The following is a 14,099-nucleotide window of genomic DNA, read 5'->3' on the forward strand; positions in this document are numbered from 1 at the left end:
TAAACTCGTGTGCCCTCAATTTTTCATCAAAATAACTTCCCCTCCCTCTTGCAGCATCTCTTCTCTGATGACGTGTTTACTGGCGTTTACAACCTGTCACTCACATGACATCACAGCAACAATAAACCACAACCATCCAATCAATTACCAATGGACAAAATCAAGTCTACACTACATTTTCTCGTTCAAGAAGTCACTTCACACGCATATACATCACAATAGAGAAGAAAAGACTTCCGTTTCATGCAGACTTCATTTACCAAAGTTTATTTTCTATGTATATTGCAAAAACATGCAAAAAAAGCTGTTAGAGCTTCACATGTAACATTCCTGTGACCGCAGTGACAGGTTCTGGCCAGTAGATGGCACACTGACCTCTAGTTTGGTGGGCTTGTTGGAGGGTTTGCCGGGTTTGTCTGCGTAGTGCCAGTTGATCTTGGCAGCCTGGCCGTCTTTAGGGGGCAGAGCGTCGGCAATAATGACTCGGTCTTGCGGCTGAATCATGCCGCAGTCTCGTGCCACAGAGATGGCCGTCAGCATGTTGTCACCTGCACAAGAGAGGAAAAGATGAAGAAAATAAGAAAGAAACCATGACTAAAAGCGTTAAACCCCATTCTTTTGGACCTTGGTACACATCCATACTGGTATAATGGTACTTTTTTGTTAGTGAACAGTGATGATGGCTGATATCTGGCAATGACCCAGTGTTCCTCATGATTGTAAGCGTGAGTCATGTACAAACTCAATCTGCTTACGTTCACAATGCTGCATTCAGCCTCAACTGAACTTTGGAGCGCTTGGCTGGTAATCTGGAGAGCTGAGAACCTTATTAGACCAGATTCCAGGAATACCTAATGAATTAAGCTTCAAAGCTCCCAGACTCCTGTCTGTCTGCCCACGGCTGGTCATTCTAAACACCCTACCATCTTCAAACAACATGGGCATATCCCACTCTTGATAAGCTAATCAAGTAAACTAACACAAATAAGGTTAGCAGTAAGTAACTGAACCAGAATATCCTGTCAGAAAGCCCCCCCAAGCACAACTGCGACAAAACATTTATATCTAGCTTCATGGTAGCACATGGGCATTACCATTCAAAAGTTTGGCATCCGTAAGATTGTTTTTTTTTTTTTTAGAAAAATTAATACTTGTATTCAGAAAAATGCATTCAATTGATAAAAAGTGTCAATAAAGACATTTGTTACAAAATATTTATATTTCAAATAAATGCTGTTCTTTTGAATTGTTTAAAGAATCCTGAAAAAAAAGAAAGAAAAAAAAAACATTTACACAAAAATATTAAGCAGCATTTTCAACATTGATAATCAAATCAAGAAACATGCGTCACTGAATACTGGAGTAATGATCCTGAAAATTCAGCTTTGCCATCACAAAAAAAAAAATCCATTTTAAAATGGAAACCATTATTTTTAAAAATATATATTTTTACAATATCACTGCTTCCACTGTATTTTTGAACAAATACATTCAGCCTTGGCGAGCATTATAGACACTTAAAAAAAATCTCACTGACCCCAAACTTTTGAACAGTATTCTATAAAATGTATGTGAATAACCATGTTTAAAATGACCCTTTGAAAAGAATATTCAGGAACTGTATTAAACTCAGTTTTTCTGAAATTACACAGTTGCAAGCCAGGAAAAGTCTTGTTTACCTGTGACCATAACGGTGCGTATGTTGGCACGTCGTAGATCTTCCAGAACCCCTGGAGTCTCTATTTTCAGCTTGTTCTGCATGACAATCAAACCCAGAAAATCCATATTTTTCTCAATTTGATCCCTGTAGAAGAAAAAACAAATACAACGTGGCATTAAACACATAGTGGCACAACATGATAAAAGTCACAGCATAACACTGCAAATCATTTTATAAAAGACCTTAGTAAAGAGTTTAATGAAGTTTAAACTGTACCTGTTAATGTTCTGCACTTTGTGAAATGTAAGTTTGGATTCTAGTCGTCTGTGTGCCAGCGCGATGACCCGAAAACCCTGTTTGGTGTAGTCCTCCAGAACCTCTGCAAAATCCTCTGGTACTGTGGTGGGTTGTGAGAAAAAAAGAAAAGAAAAAAATCAATGTTGATTTGAAATTCAGAAAAAGATGATAATAATGGGCAGAACTTCCACTCACCTGACTCTTTCTTACACAGGCTTGCCACAACCTCCGGCGCTCCTTTCAGATACGCATCCATGCGTCTCTCTCCAATCTGACGAACGACCACGCTCATTCTCTGCAGAGCGGAGGAGAAGGAGAACTGCCGCACAATACCGATCATATAGGACGCCTGCACGAGAAACGACAGAAAGCATGTACACACCCATATACGTTCATAATGAAATTCATAAATTCGTAAAATAATAGCCTTTGTACATACCGAGAGCTCATAGAGTTCTGACAGTTCCTGAAAGGAAACCACAAGAGATCAGAACAATGTTTTAAATACACTGATATTTTTAAACAAATACTTTATACTATAATAAGCAGAAAAATGCGCACCAAACATGTGTAAAACATTTATTATATCTAGCTTCATGGGCAGCAGATGTACATTACAATTCAAAAACGTGGGGTCAGAAAGATTTGAAAAGAATATTTATCATATTTAATATTTATCTATATTCATATTTTTATTCAGCAAGGATGCAATAAATGTATCAAACGTGTCAGAGCTAGGGCCCTATGAAATCAGTTTAAATTATTTTTTTCATTTTCATTTTTCTGGATTCCATTTTAATGGTTTAATTCTATTTAAATAATCAAAAAGTATGTCTAATTCATTTAATTCTTAAAAACTAAAATGTATTAAACTTTTATTTTTTTTATATTTATATTAAATGTTTTTTTTTTCCTCCAAAAATATTCTGTGTTAAAATTCTTACATTTTCTGGCAATCAAATGAAGGCATAAAACTATATTTTGAATATAAATTTATCTTTAATCATATGAAATTAAACTTTTAAACTTGTCCAACAAAGTGCTGCACAACAGAGCTTTACTGTTCAATTTAAAACATGGAAGAACAATCATGATTAATAGGTTATATTCTACAAGATTAATTGTAATAATACAAACACTAATAATAATAAATTATTATTAACTATTTTTTTTGAGACGTAGCTAAATTCTACTGTACAACAGTAATATATTCACAATTTCAGTCACAATTTCTTGACATTAAACCGAACTTTTATTTTGACGGGTTGCCGTGAAGACCTTTGAGTTTCTTGTGACACTGAAGACTTGAGTAATGACAGCCAAAAATTCAGCTTTGCCATAACAGGAATAAATGAGATTTTTAAATGCTCACCATGTCCTGTTCAGGTGATATCACTGGTGGCGGCAGAAGCTGATTTGGCGGTTTTACATAAGTGAGTTCAATGCGGTCGTGTTGAGCCGTCTCCTCCTCTGTGGCTTCCACCAAGATCTGAAGACCATAGATAGACCGAGTGACACCCACAAAAAATTAAAAACAAGTACAACTTGTTCCAAAACTTGACTGAGGATATAACAATCTGTTCTCCTGTCACAGCAGACACTGACCCAGCCTGTGGCCTCGAACATCTTGAGGTCGAGTGGATCTCCAGAGAGCTGACCCTCGATCTTAGTGAGGGAGTGACAGGTGGCCATGCAGGAGACAAACTTGGTTGTAACTAAACTCTTATCATCTGCTTTTTCCTCTGAGTGGTGGAATCTAGGAAAGAGAGATTCTTTGGTCAAAAAGACAATTAAAGGTTCCTCCGTGTTAATTTAAAAAACAACTGAGAATGTTCTGGTTTATCTAGTTTATCTTGCCTGCCATCTTCTGTTCGTTGAATTCCCCACATGTCCAGACCATCTTCTGTGAGGGTGCCAGTCTGAAATTATACAGAAGAATACAATATTTAAAATGTCGAGCAATCCTACCACAGGTAACTTATACTTGTCTGAGTTATCTCAGTAAAAAATATATATTATAATAATTCTCTTTCTGAAGGCTACATTGACAAATTAATGGAGCTGCTGTTTCACCATGTGGTGGAAGACCCTCAGCCTTACCTGGACTTCTCTGGACAAATGGCTGTACCAGAAAAACTGTGTGCTCAGTTTATTCGGCCCAACAAGGAGGCAGAGAGCAGACACAGGACAAGGTTCTTTAAAAACACATGAGGTCTGTGATTATCTCTACTTGTGAACTGCGTATCGGATCATCCCTACTTTATGGAATCAGCCCGTTTAACACTGGCTCTTGCTTTTCAACACTGTAGTTACCAATAAGTTCAGACCGCTTCCATCAAACACGAGGTAAAGAGCTACTTAAAGCTTGGTATGGATGTTATTCCCACTCTGCCAGCTTGGACATGTCTGTCATCTACAATAGTGAACAAAATGGTTTTCACTTTTTTTGGTCGTAGTCCAGTGTGTAAGTGCTACTGATTCAAATATAGACTAAAGAGGGCAGAAATGGGTTGGTACATATTCATTTTGAGTTTTGTAGCTGACAATAAAACAAAAAAAAGTGTATCAATAGTAAACTTTAATGAAATTCTTACATAAATATTAAATTATTAGATAACTATTAAGTATATTAATAATGAGGTATTTTAGGAGGTATAGGAGGTACTTGTAATAATTACTTTAATGAGCTCATTGTTTCTTCCTTAAATGAATACATGATATTAGGTAACTCGTAACTGCATGATTTGTTTTATCTTAAAACTGTACATTTCAGAAATATGGACACTTCTTTGACAGACACCTCTGATAACAGATCACTCTGTAACATAGAAACATGAAGTTTCTGTAAAGCTGCTTTGAAACGGTATGTATTGTAAAAAACAAACTGTGAATTAAGTGTTTAATTAAGTAACAGTTTATTATTAGGCACTGAGGTGCCAAAATGTCACTGGAACAATGAGGTGCCACCCCAATTTACTTGAATTAACCCTAGTTTTATAAAAAATAACCAGATGAAATGGTAACGAGTGTGTTACCAGAGTTTCATCCAGAGTTGTATTTAATTTTCGACTATTTCAGGTTTCACCAAACACAAGGAGGACTTCAGGTTCCCGCATTTACCTTGTCAAAGCACACCAGGTTCAGCTGCCCACAGATGTTAATTCTTTGAGGGCTGATGGAGAATATCCCCACTTTCTTGAGACGCCGCTGAGCATAGACGATGCCCGCTGTCATGGCTGCCGGCAGCGCAGGCGGCACCGTGATGGTAATAATGTCCAGAGACTTGACTATGATTTCCTTTACTGGTTCCTGCAGAGTACACATCATAATGGGCTTTTTCCACACTATATTTACTAGATTCATTCATTGAACAGCTCACATTTTCCTAGACTTTACATCATAACAATGTGATGCTGCTCTTTTTAAGGCAGTTAAGATGGATAAAAACCTGATTTAGGATCTTCATGACTAAAGAATAGACGAAGACGATGCTGGCAACAGCCACCAGGCACAGCAGGAACAGGTAGGCGTCCCGGTACAGCTTAAAGTCTGTGGGTTTGGGGTACAGGATAGACCGGATGAGCTGCCCTTTAGCCGTGCTGAAACCTAGAAAAGGAAAAGAAAAAGAAACTGCATTTTAAGCATCAGATATAATTATGCTGTCTACTAAGGTACCAAATGTAAGACAGCATGAGATATATCCCACGATACATTGCAGTAGCTCTGGCTTCTAACCTGTCCGCACTACCACAGCTTTAACCATTTCTCCCGTGTAGTAGCGGGTCTGTATGACGTTCGTGCCGCAGAAGAGCGTATGTCTCTTGTGTTCCTCCGTGCCGTAGATCGTGTCACCATCCCCACCCTTCTTGTCCTGCTGAGGGTTCGGAAGGTCCGTCTTGGTGACCGGGACACTCTCACCTGAGAGAGGAGATACTTGGGTTACACTTTATTTGAAGGTGTCATTGTTCCAGAGTTATTATATATTTAAGTACTGAGTAATATTAATTAACAACATGTACTTACTATAGGGTTAGGATTAGGTTTGGTTTAGTTGCATGTAATTATGCATAATTATTACTATGGTAAGTACATGTAACAATGACACTGTAAAATAGTTTTACCCATACTTTATTTTACTCACAAATAATAAACAGTATGATCAATTACGAAATAACTGTTACAAATGACAATATTAGCCATTAATAATAAACAGAAGATGAAATAACTAGGGCTGTCAAACGATTAAAATATTTAATCGCGATTAATCGCATTAATGTCATAGTTAACTCGCGATTAATCGCACATTTTTATCTATTCTAAAATGTCTCTTGATTTCTTTTTGTCCCATTATTTTTTCTCATTTTAATGCTCTTATCAACATGGAAAAGTGGATCGGCTTGCTTTGTGCAAATGTTTTTTATTGAAAACAAGATTGGCATATACTGTTAAATTCCACACTGACATTCTCACTTGGAGCAAATAATCTCTCACACAATGTAACTCTGTCCATCAATAAAAGGGTGACAGAAATACTGACGAGGTAACGTTACTGATAGTGACGAGTGTGCTGAGATCGCATCAGCGGTGTGTGTGTGTGTGTGTGTGTGTGTGTGTGTGTGTGCTTGGCCATCAAGTGGTATTTCAGACTGAACGTGCTGCGATGATAGCTCAGTTCACAACGACAAAACACACAGATCACTTTGGTCTTGTCAACTAACCCATTTGGCAACTTTTTAAAAGTAAACTTTCCATTCAGAATCTTATTGGCATCCATTTCGGCGTCTCGCGCTCATCATTCATCCACTCAAAATGTAACGTTAAAGAGGGTCGCAGTCGCACACCGGACGAGAAGCGCAGCGCTGCGTATTTAAAATCCGAACACATTATTCTCTATGAGTGCACACACACCGGCGGCGCCATTCTGCGTTTTTATTGCTGGCCATAAACGGAGAAAGTGCGCGTCCGATGTGCTAGACGCGCTCAGTTGTCCTAGTCGCGGCTCGGCGCTGCGCTTCTCGTCCACTCTTTGGCGGCTCGCAAGCCCAAACAAGTGTGTGCGCGTGCTGTTGTTTTGTTTTGTTTCTGGTCTAGCTAGATCCTGTGTGGCGTTGTAGTTTTAATAACGTTACTAGTTGCTGCAAAAGCATGTGAAAAAAACAACAAAGTTTGCTAGGCGTTAATCTCGCGATAAAAAAATTGACGCCGTTAACATGGGTTTGCGTTAACGCCGTTAATAACGCGTTTAACGGACAGCCCTAGAAATAACACCATTTAAAGTTAATTAGCATGATGCTTATGATTTTTATTATCACATAAAATCCAAACAAATTTCAGAAAAGACAACTAAAGTAAATACACTTTTACTGGAAATAATGAAAAATTAATAACCTTATGTCTAATCACAATAACATTATTATTATTTTAATTCAAACATTTATTCATTTTAATAAAACTTCAATAAAGTTAGATTTGTTATTTTAGTTAACATGAACTAACAATTAAAAATACTTCAAGCATTAATTCATCTTAGTTAATGTCATTTCAACAATTACTAACACATTTTAAAATCAAAATATGTATCTGTCAATATTATTTAATGGATCTTAGCTATCATGAACTAACAATGAACAGTTGTAAATGAATTAACTTAAAATAACAGAGAATAATAAATACAACAACAAATGTATTGCTTATTGTTAAAGAATGCATTAACTAAAGTTATCTAATGGAACCTTATTGTAAAGTGTTAGCATATAATTTATATACAGATGTTTAATAACGTCTCCAATGTAAACTTCAGTAGCAAATTTGGTTTATAGTTAGTTTATATACATAAAATATAAGCTATATTGCCCCACTCTAGTGGGCTTCATTGTTAAGGCCATTGCACACTGAGTCCGAAATTCGCATCCGAAATTTTCGCACGTTAAAAAATAAAAACAACTTCACGTTATGTCAATCACGCTTGCACACTGCCTCCGAAACTTTCGTCCATCATAAAAAAAAATCAAAACGGGTTCGATTTTCTGCGTTTTTCGCATCCGTAACAAGCAGTTTGAATAGTGTTTGAATGATGCTTTGACAATTCAGAGCCACAGAATCACGAATACGAAAATTTCGGACTCAGTGTGCAATGGCCTTTAGACATCACATTTGGATGCAGCCAATCACCTGTGAGCATGCTCTCATTAACAATGCAGGTTCCACAGATGAGCACTGCGTCACAGGGCATGATGATCCCGTTGCTAGGGATGACGAGGACATCACCAGGGACCAAGTCTGTGGACAGGGCTTCCTCCGTTTCTGTACCGCAAAAACAGAAGGCAAAGAAAGGGAGGGTGGGGAAGAGCGAGCAGTGAAATAAAACCTGTCTCAGCAGATCACTTATTACACATGCTTCCTTGCATAGGAGGCAGAGTGCTGAGTCATGGTGATTTTGGCCACTACATCAGACTCCCTGAAGCAGGTAACCCAGGCCTGCAGCACTGTACGTCATTACAAATATACAGAGTGAAGAAAATGCTTTTTCAGAACATCTGAGCCGTACCGTTGTCGCCCCTGTAGACCGTAACTCGAACAGTACTGTGTGTTGCCACCATGTCGTGTAGCATTACATATTGCTGTAAAACAAAAGAAAATGTTCCTGTGAAGAACAAATAAACATTTGCGTGTCCAGGCAGCACAGTACATCTAATAGGCATATAAAATACACATTAACTGTAAGCATATCTCAGTTATGCAATCAGAAAATTAGCATCAACTCTAACCTTGGATACGCCTTATGACTAACAGCAAAGCTTGATATCTCTAAAATCAAACTTCATACTGATCTATTAGAGTAATCAAATTGTTACATTACAATAAATGTCTATAATATGCATGATTTGTCAGTGCTTGTTTTTCTACAAAAACAAATCTTAAAATGTAAAAAGCTTTGCAAAATGACAAATTTTTGTTTGTTTATTAGGGAATTTTTGTCTTTAATGAAAATGAAAAATTAAATATTTAAATGTATTTATTTTTAGGGGCATTTCAGTGTTTTATATTAAATTTTAAATAGTATAGAGTTCAATATTTATAGTATGCATTGAGTACAATAATTATGTTGAATATTATACAAAATAACCTATAAATGGTCAATATTAAAATTCTAGACTAATACAGGCCAAGACTTCATTCTTTTTTTTTTATTCAGGCATTTTTGTCTTTAATAAAATAATATAATAATACTATTTAATATACACAATACAAAACAGCATGTAAATATTTTAAATAAAAATGTTATATAATAAATATTTTATTTATTTATAAATATATACAAAATAATGATATTGTATAGCACAGAATTCTAATAATCCTTTTTTTTTGTTAATGGCCAAAACTTGTAAATAATTAATGACATGATTATTGGTCAGAATCTCACAATGATCCCAAAATTTCAAATCAAGTTCTGCCCGTTTCAAACCGTTTTACAAGCCTGCTTACCTTTTTAATAGTGTAGAGAGAGGTAGCTATTGATATGAAAGACATGACGACAATGGCCATTGCGTAGTAATAATATTCATCGGTACACCACAGGATAACACTGAAGAGCTGGAAGATGTAGAAAGGATTGAGGACCTGCAAAAGAGAAGGAGAAGTTTCAGTTCACTTATTTCCCGAGGAGATATTCTCAACAGCAGAGTCAGCAGTGCTGTGTCATGCCGTTCTCCGGCCTGGGTCAGTTTCACATGTCACTCGTACCTCCTTAATTAGCAGCTTGAAAAGAGAAGGCACTTTCACGTCTATTTCATTTAGTCCGAAAAAAAATCTCCTAAAATAGAGAAGAAAAGGACTAAGTGAGATTTGTACAGTCAGTGCAATCCAGTTCAGGGCTCAATAATTAGGATGGCATCACCACAAAACATCTCATTTCATTATTAGTGACATCTTTTTATGTGTGGAAAATATTGGTAACACTTTACAATAATGTCAGGATTTACTAATACTTTTGCAGATCAAAAGAACCCATTAACATTAGTTAATGCACTGCGAACTAACACGAATTTAAACATTTTTATTAACAAACATTAACAAAGGTTAATGAATGCTGTAATAAAATATGTTAACACTAGTTTACAGTGTCCTTGTTAAATGTTACATGTACTTACTATAGTAATAACAGTATCAGGGTATCTGCACATTTTTTAAAGTCAAATTTAAGGCTTTTTAAGACCTTTTTAAGACCTGAAGAAATCAAAATTAATACCGTACATTAGGGGTTTGCAATATTAACAAAAATATATCTAGATATTTTCAAAGTTTTGTTGATAATAATTCAATGATATTTTACTGATTTTGTACTGGTACCATGGCTGGTTTAGGCCTGTTGTTGACAGCAGACTCACGAAGATATTAATATTTAACATATTCTATGCAGTGGTCAGTTCACAGTAGTGACTGAAATAAAAAAAATTATTAAGGGGCAATATTTGCCACCTTAAATTGATTTCCAGGGCCATTTTCACCTAAATATGGAAATTATTTCTAAACGTATTTAGAGGTATGCATCACCTTTTATGTCAAATTCTAACATTCAAATTCAATTCTATTAGAATAAGACCGTACCAAAATCATCCTTGCAGTGCAGAGGTGACACAGAAAAGCGGCATCCGAACTGGCATTACTATATTTACACTTAATTTGCAATTGCATAAATAAAGCTATTCAATATTTAAATATGAAATTATTTATAATTTTAACATTTTAATTAAAGGGTACTTTAAATATGCAACTAAACCCGCCAGTAGGTGGCAGTAAGTCACTGTCTTAATAAGCGAGTTGTTGGAGATTTATTCAACCGATTTGTTCAAACGGCCGATTCATTCATTGAATCAAATGATTCGTTCAAAACGCGGATTTCAGTTTTTAAAATAGAAATATAGTCTGTTGGACTACAGTTTCATTATGAAATTCTCGTCGGCGAAATAAAGGGGGAAACAAACAATATTGACAATATAAAAAGTAACACACATTGTTAATTTAACTGTTGTATAAAATAAATAGCACATTTGCAATTGTGCACAGGAAAACGGCACTCTTGCTCGTGATATTCTAATATAACAACATAATATGATATAAATATAATAAGACAAAAACTCATTTGGGGACATAACTGCACTGACACATCACGCAGTGAAAGCAAGCATGAGAGACAAACGCGATATCAGCTCGAACTCGCGGTGCCTCGTACGTAGTTAAAACAATGATTACAATATCATCATAGTTCATAGACAATCCTAAGCACAAAGAATGAACTTACTATTGAACTGACATTTACTCGTTCTCTTATCCTCTCCTCTCGCGTGCAGGAGACAGACGCAGGCTAATACGCTGCCGTAAATGACGCGAATTGTCACGTGAACAAGCAAATCCACAAAGATAGAATAATAAAAATAATACGTAGCCTACGCTAATTAGATAGTTTTCATTTGGAAAGCATTTAGATACGTCGTCAAAATGTCATCTAAAATTTAAGACCTTTCATAGGTAAAAATAAGACTTTTCATAAGTAAAAATAAGAATTTAAGACTTTTTAAGGTCTTAAATTTTAAATATCGAATTTAAGACTTTTTAATACTTTTTAAGGATCCGCGGGGACCCTGAGTATGCATAAATAATTACAAGCAACTAACCCAAAACCAAACCCAACTCCCAACCCTAAAGTACATTCATTAATATTACTCGGTACTTAATTGCATTATTACACTGTAATAAGGACACCTTAAAATAAAGTGTAACCAATATATTGATCATTATTAGTTCATGTATTATTAGTTGCATTAACTAATGTTTACAAATGAGACCTTATTGTGAAGTTTTACCAAACTATTATACAACATAGTGGATTTTTAAACACTGTTGCTAGAAAATAATGGCATATTGTGATTTGTTTATAATGTTTTCATCCATCTAAAATGATGATACAAGTCCATCCCCATCACTTTGGTAATTTCGACAAAACCTCATCCATGTTGGCCAACTTAACATTGGTGACCTTGACAGGACAACCTTTTTGCTGAGCCTTTACCTCCAAAAATGGCAAATTCGGCCAAAGGTTTCACCTGTACTCCTGCTGGTTTTTGTTGAGCCCGAGACTGTGCTTTGAGTGAACGGATGAGCAGGTCATGCTCAGATCCTCCAGGCCTCTGCAGAACAGAGGAGACAATAGTTTTAACAACAGTATCAGGGATTCACAGAGTAACATTTTCACTCATAGTTAAATATGATAGATCGCACAAAATTGAAAAATCTGTCAATTACTCAGCCTCATGTCATTCCATCTTTCGTTCATCCTCAGAACACAAATATATATATTTTTAATGAAATCTAAGAGATTTCTCTCCCTCCATTGAAAGTCTATTCGCCAAAAACTTCAAAAAGTTCATAAAGAGATTGTAAAAGTAATCCATATTTATCATCCACATTATAAGAATTGAGCAGTTTAGTCCAAGTCTTCTGAAGAGACTTGATAGTTTTATATGATGAACAGATTTAATTTAGGCTTTTATTCACATATGAACATTGATCAGCGCCAGCGGAAATAAACAGAAGCTCAACCGTTCTTGCTTGCAGGAACAAACCTCATTGGTTCTCGTGGAAGCTTAAAGGGGGGGTAAAATACTTAGTTTCAGTCAATCTCATGTTAATCTTGATAGTGCGTCCTTCATATCTCCAAAAAGTCTTTAGTTTCATCATATTTATAAAATAAAAATACAGCTTTCCGATTCTATCCGGAAAAAGCCGAGGTCCTTGATTCTGGGCGTGGGCGGAGCTATAGAGTCAAGCGGGAGCGCGCGGGAAGGTTTGCTTATTATCGATCGTGGTGCGGTAGGCCATATTACTATATATATATATATATATATATATAAAATATTAGGGTACATTAAATATGAGTGACATGCAGATACAGCCATACAACCGCACTTGCCGCACTCCTTTGCTCTCCCGGAAATACAAACTGCATCCACTGTTCCAGTAACACTGGGTTCTTTGGGAAGCTGAACAAGGTAAACTTTCCCTCACATCCCAAAACACACTTTTTTGGAGACATTCTTGACATCAACCATTCCTATTTAGCGCTGCTGATGATGATTTCCGGTAGTAGCGCGTCGATGAGCGCGGTCTTTCTCTCCTCTGGTCGACGTGTGCATGAACGCACTTTTCCGAGAGCAATGCTCATATAAGGAGTTCCACTCTGGGCTACGTCATTAGATCTACGATAGAAAAAAAAACAGCCAAAACGTGTTGCAACCTGGAAGTATGATTTCCAGCACAGAAATTCTCTGTTATTCGTTCAAAATAACTTTTCAAACTTTGGCCATTATTAGCATGAGAATCCATCTCTTTAACACTGTAAACAACTCTGAATACATGAAACACCATTGTACCCCCCCTTTAAACATGCTGCGTAACACGAGAATGAACCTCATTGGTTCTCGCAAGTCAAGCGAACGTGCTTGAGTTTCTGTGAACATTGTTTGCTGATCAATGTCTGGAAAAGCGGCTTTAGATTAATACTCGATCCTCTTGGATTTCTATTACGATCTCTTTATAAACGTATTGAAGCATCTGAATAGACTTTCAATAGAAGGAGATAAATCTCCCAGATTTAATAAAAACTATCATTTGTGTTTCAGATGATGAACGAAAGTCTTATGGGTTTTCATTTTTGGCTGAGCTATCCATTAAATATTCAAGAGCTATCATCAGACATGCTTCCTTACTTCAATACTTCAAAGTTGTGTATGGTGTCGTTCCAAAAGTACTTAGTGCTGTGGAGGGTAAAATAACGTATCTGTAATACAAAAAGAAAAGACACTTATTCAGTCATCAATGAAGCTTAACTATATCATTTAGTTTGTAAAAAGGGAGGATAAGACAGATTCTGTGCATGTAATACCTGCACATGCTGGTCCCCTTGAATCCTGGTGATTTTCTCAGGGGCGGAGTCAGAGGGGTTGTGGGCGTGGTCATTGGCCTGAGGGGAGGCGGTCTGAGAGGCCAGGTTGTCGTAAGGGTTCTTCCCAGGGGCCAACATTATGCGAACCCTCGCTCGAAACCAGCGCTTAAACTCATCCTATGGACAAACAAACACATTATA

The 14,099-nt window shown here is 36.5% G+C and overlaps 1 protein-coding gene across 5 annotated transcripts in view; it reads right to left on the minus strand.

Moving 5' to 3' along the window:
* The window catches only part of atp13a3 (ATPase 13A3), a 45,034-nt gene that overhangs the window by 12,860 nt on the left and 18,075 nt on the right, over window positions 1–14,099 (minus strand). For all 5 annotated transcript variants that reach the window (XM_079596553.1, XM_079596555.1, XM_079596557.1 and 2 more), the window contains exons 5-22: window positions 13,899–14,075; window positions 13,723–13,793; window positions 12,061–12,144; window positions 9,701–9,770; window positions 9,443–9,577; window positions 8,505–8,577; window positions 8,129–8,260; window positions 5,693–5,875; window positions 5,406–5,563; window positions 5,078–5,266; window positions 3,815–3,876; window positions 3,563–3,713; window positions 3,330–3,446; window positions 2,397–2,423; window positions 2,153–2,306; window positions 1,937–2,057; window positions 1,680–1,804; window positions 376–548 (exon numbers count right to left, since the gene is read on the minus strand). In XM_079596553.1, the coding sequence (XP_079452679.1) occupies window positions 376–548; window positions 1,680–1,804; window positions 1,937–2,057; window positions 2,153–2,306; window positions 2,397–2,423; window positions 3,330–3,446; window positions 3,563–3,713; window positions 3,815–3,876; window positions 5,078–5,266; window positions 5,406–5,563; window positions 5,693–5,875; window positions 8,129–8,260; window positions 8,505–8,577; window positions 9,443–9,577; window positions 9,701–9,770; window positions 12,061–12,144; window positions 13,723–13,793; window positions 13,899–14,075 (2,202 nt within the window). The remainder of the gene's footprint in view (window positions 1–375; window positions 549–1,679; window positions 1,805–1,936; window positions 2,058–2,152; window positions 2,307–2,396; window positions 2,424–3,329; window positions 3,447–3,562; window positions 3,714–3,814; window positions 3,877–5,077; window positions 5,267–5,405; window positions 5,564–5,692; window positions 5,876–8,128; window positions 8,261–8,504; window positions 8,578–9,442; window positions 9,578–9,700; window positions 9,771–12,060; window positions 12,145–13,722; window positions 13,794–13,898; window positions 14,076–14,099) is intronic.

Source organism: Phoxinus phoxinus (assembly GCF_949152265.1).
Source record: "Phoxinus phoxinus genome assembly, chromosome: 22".
NCBI lineage: Eukaryota > Metazoa > Chordata > Actinopteri > Cypriniformes > Leuciscidae > Phoxinus > Phoxinus phoxinus.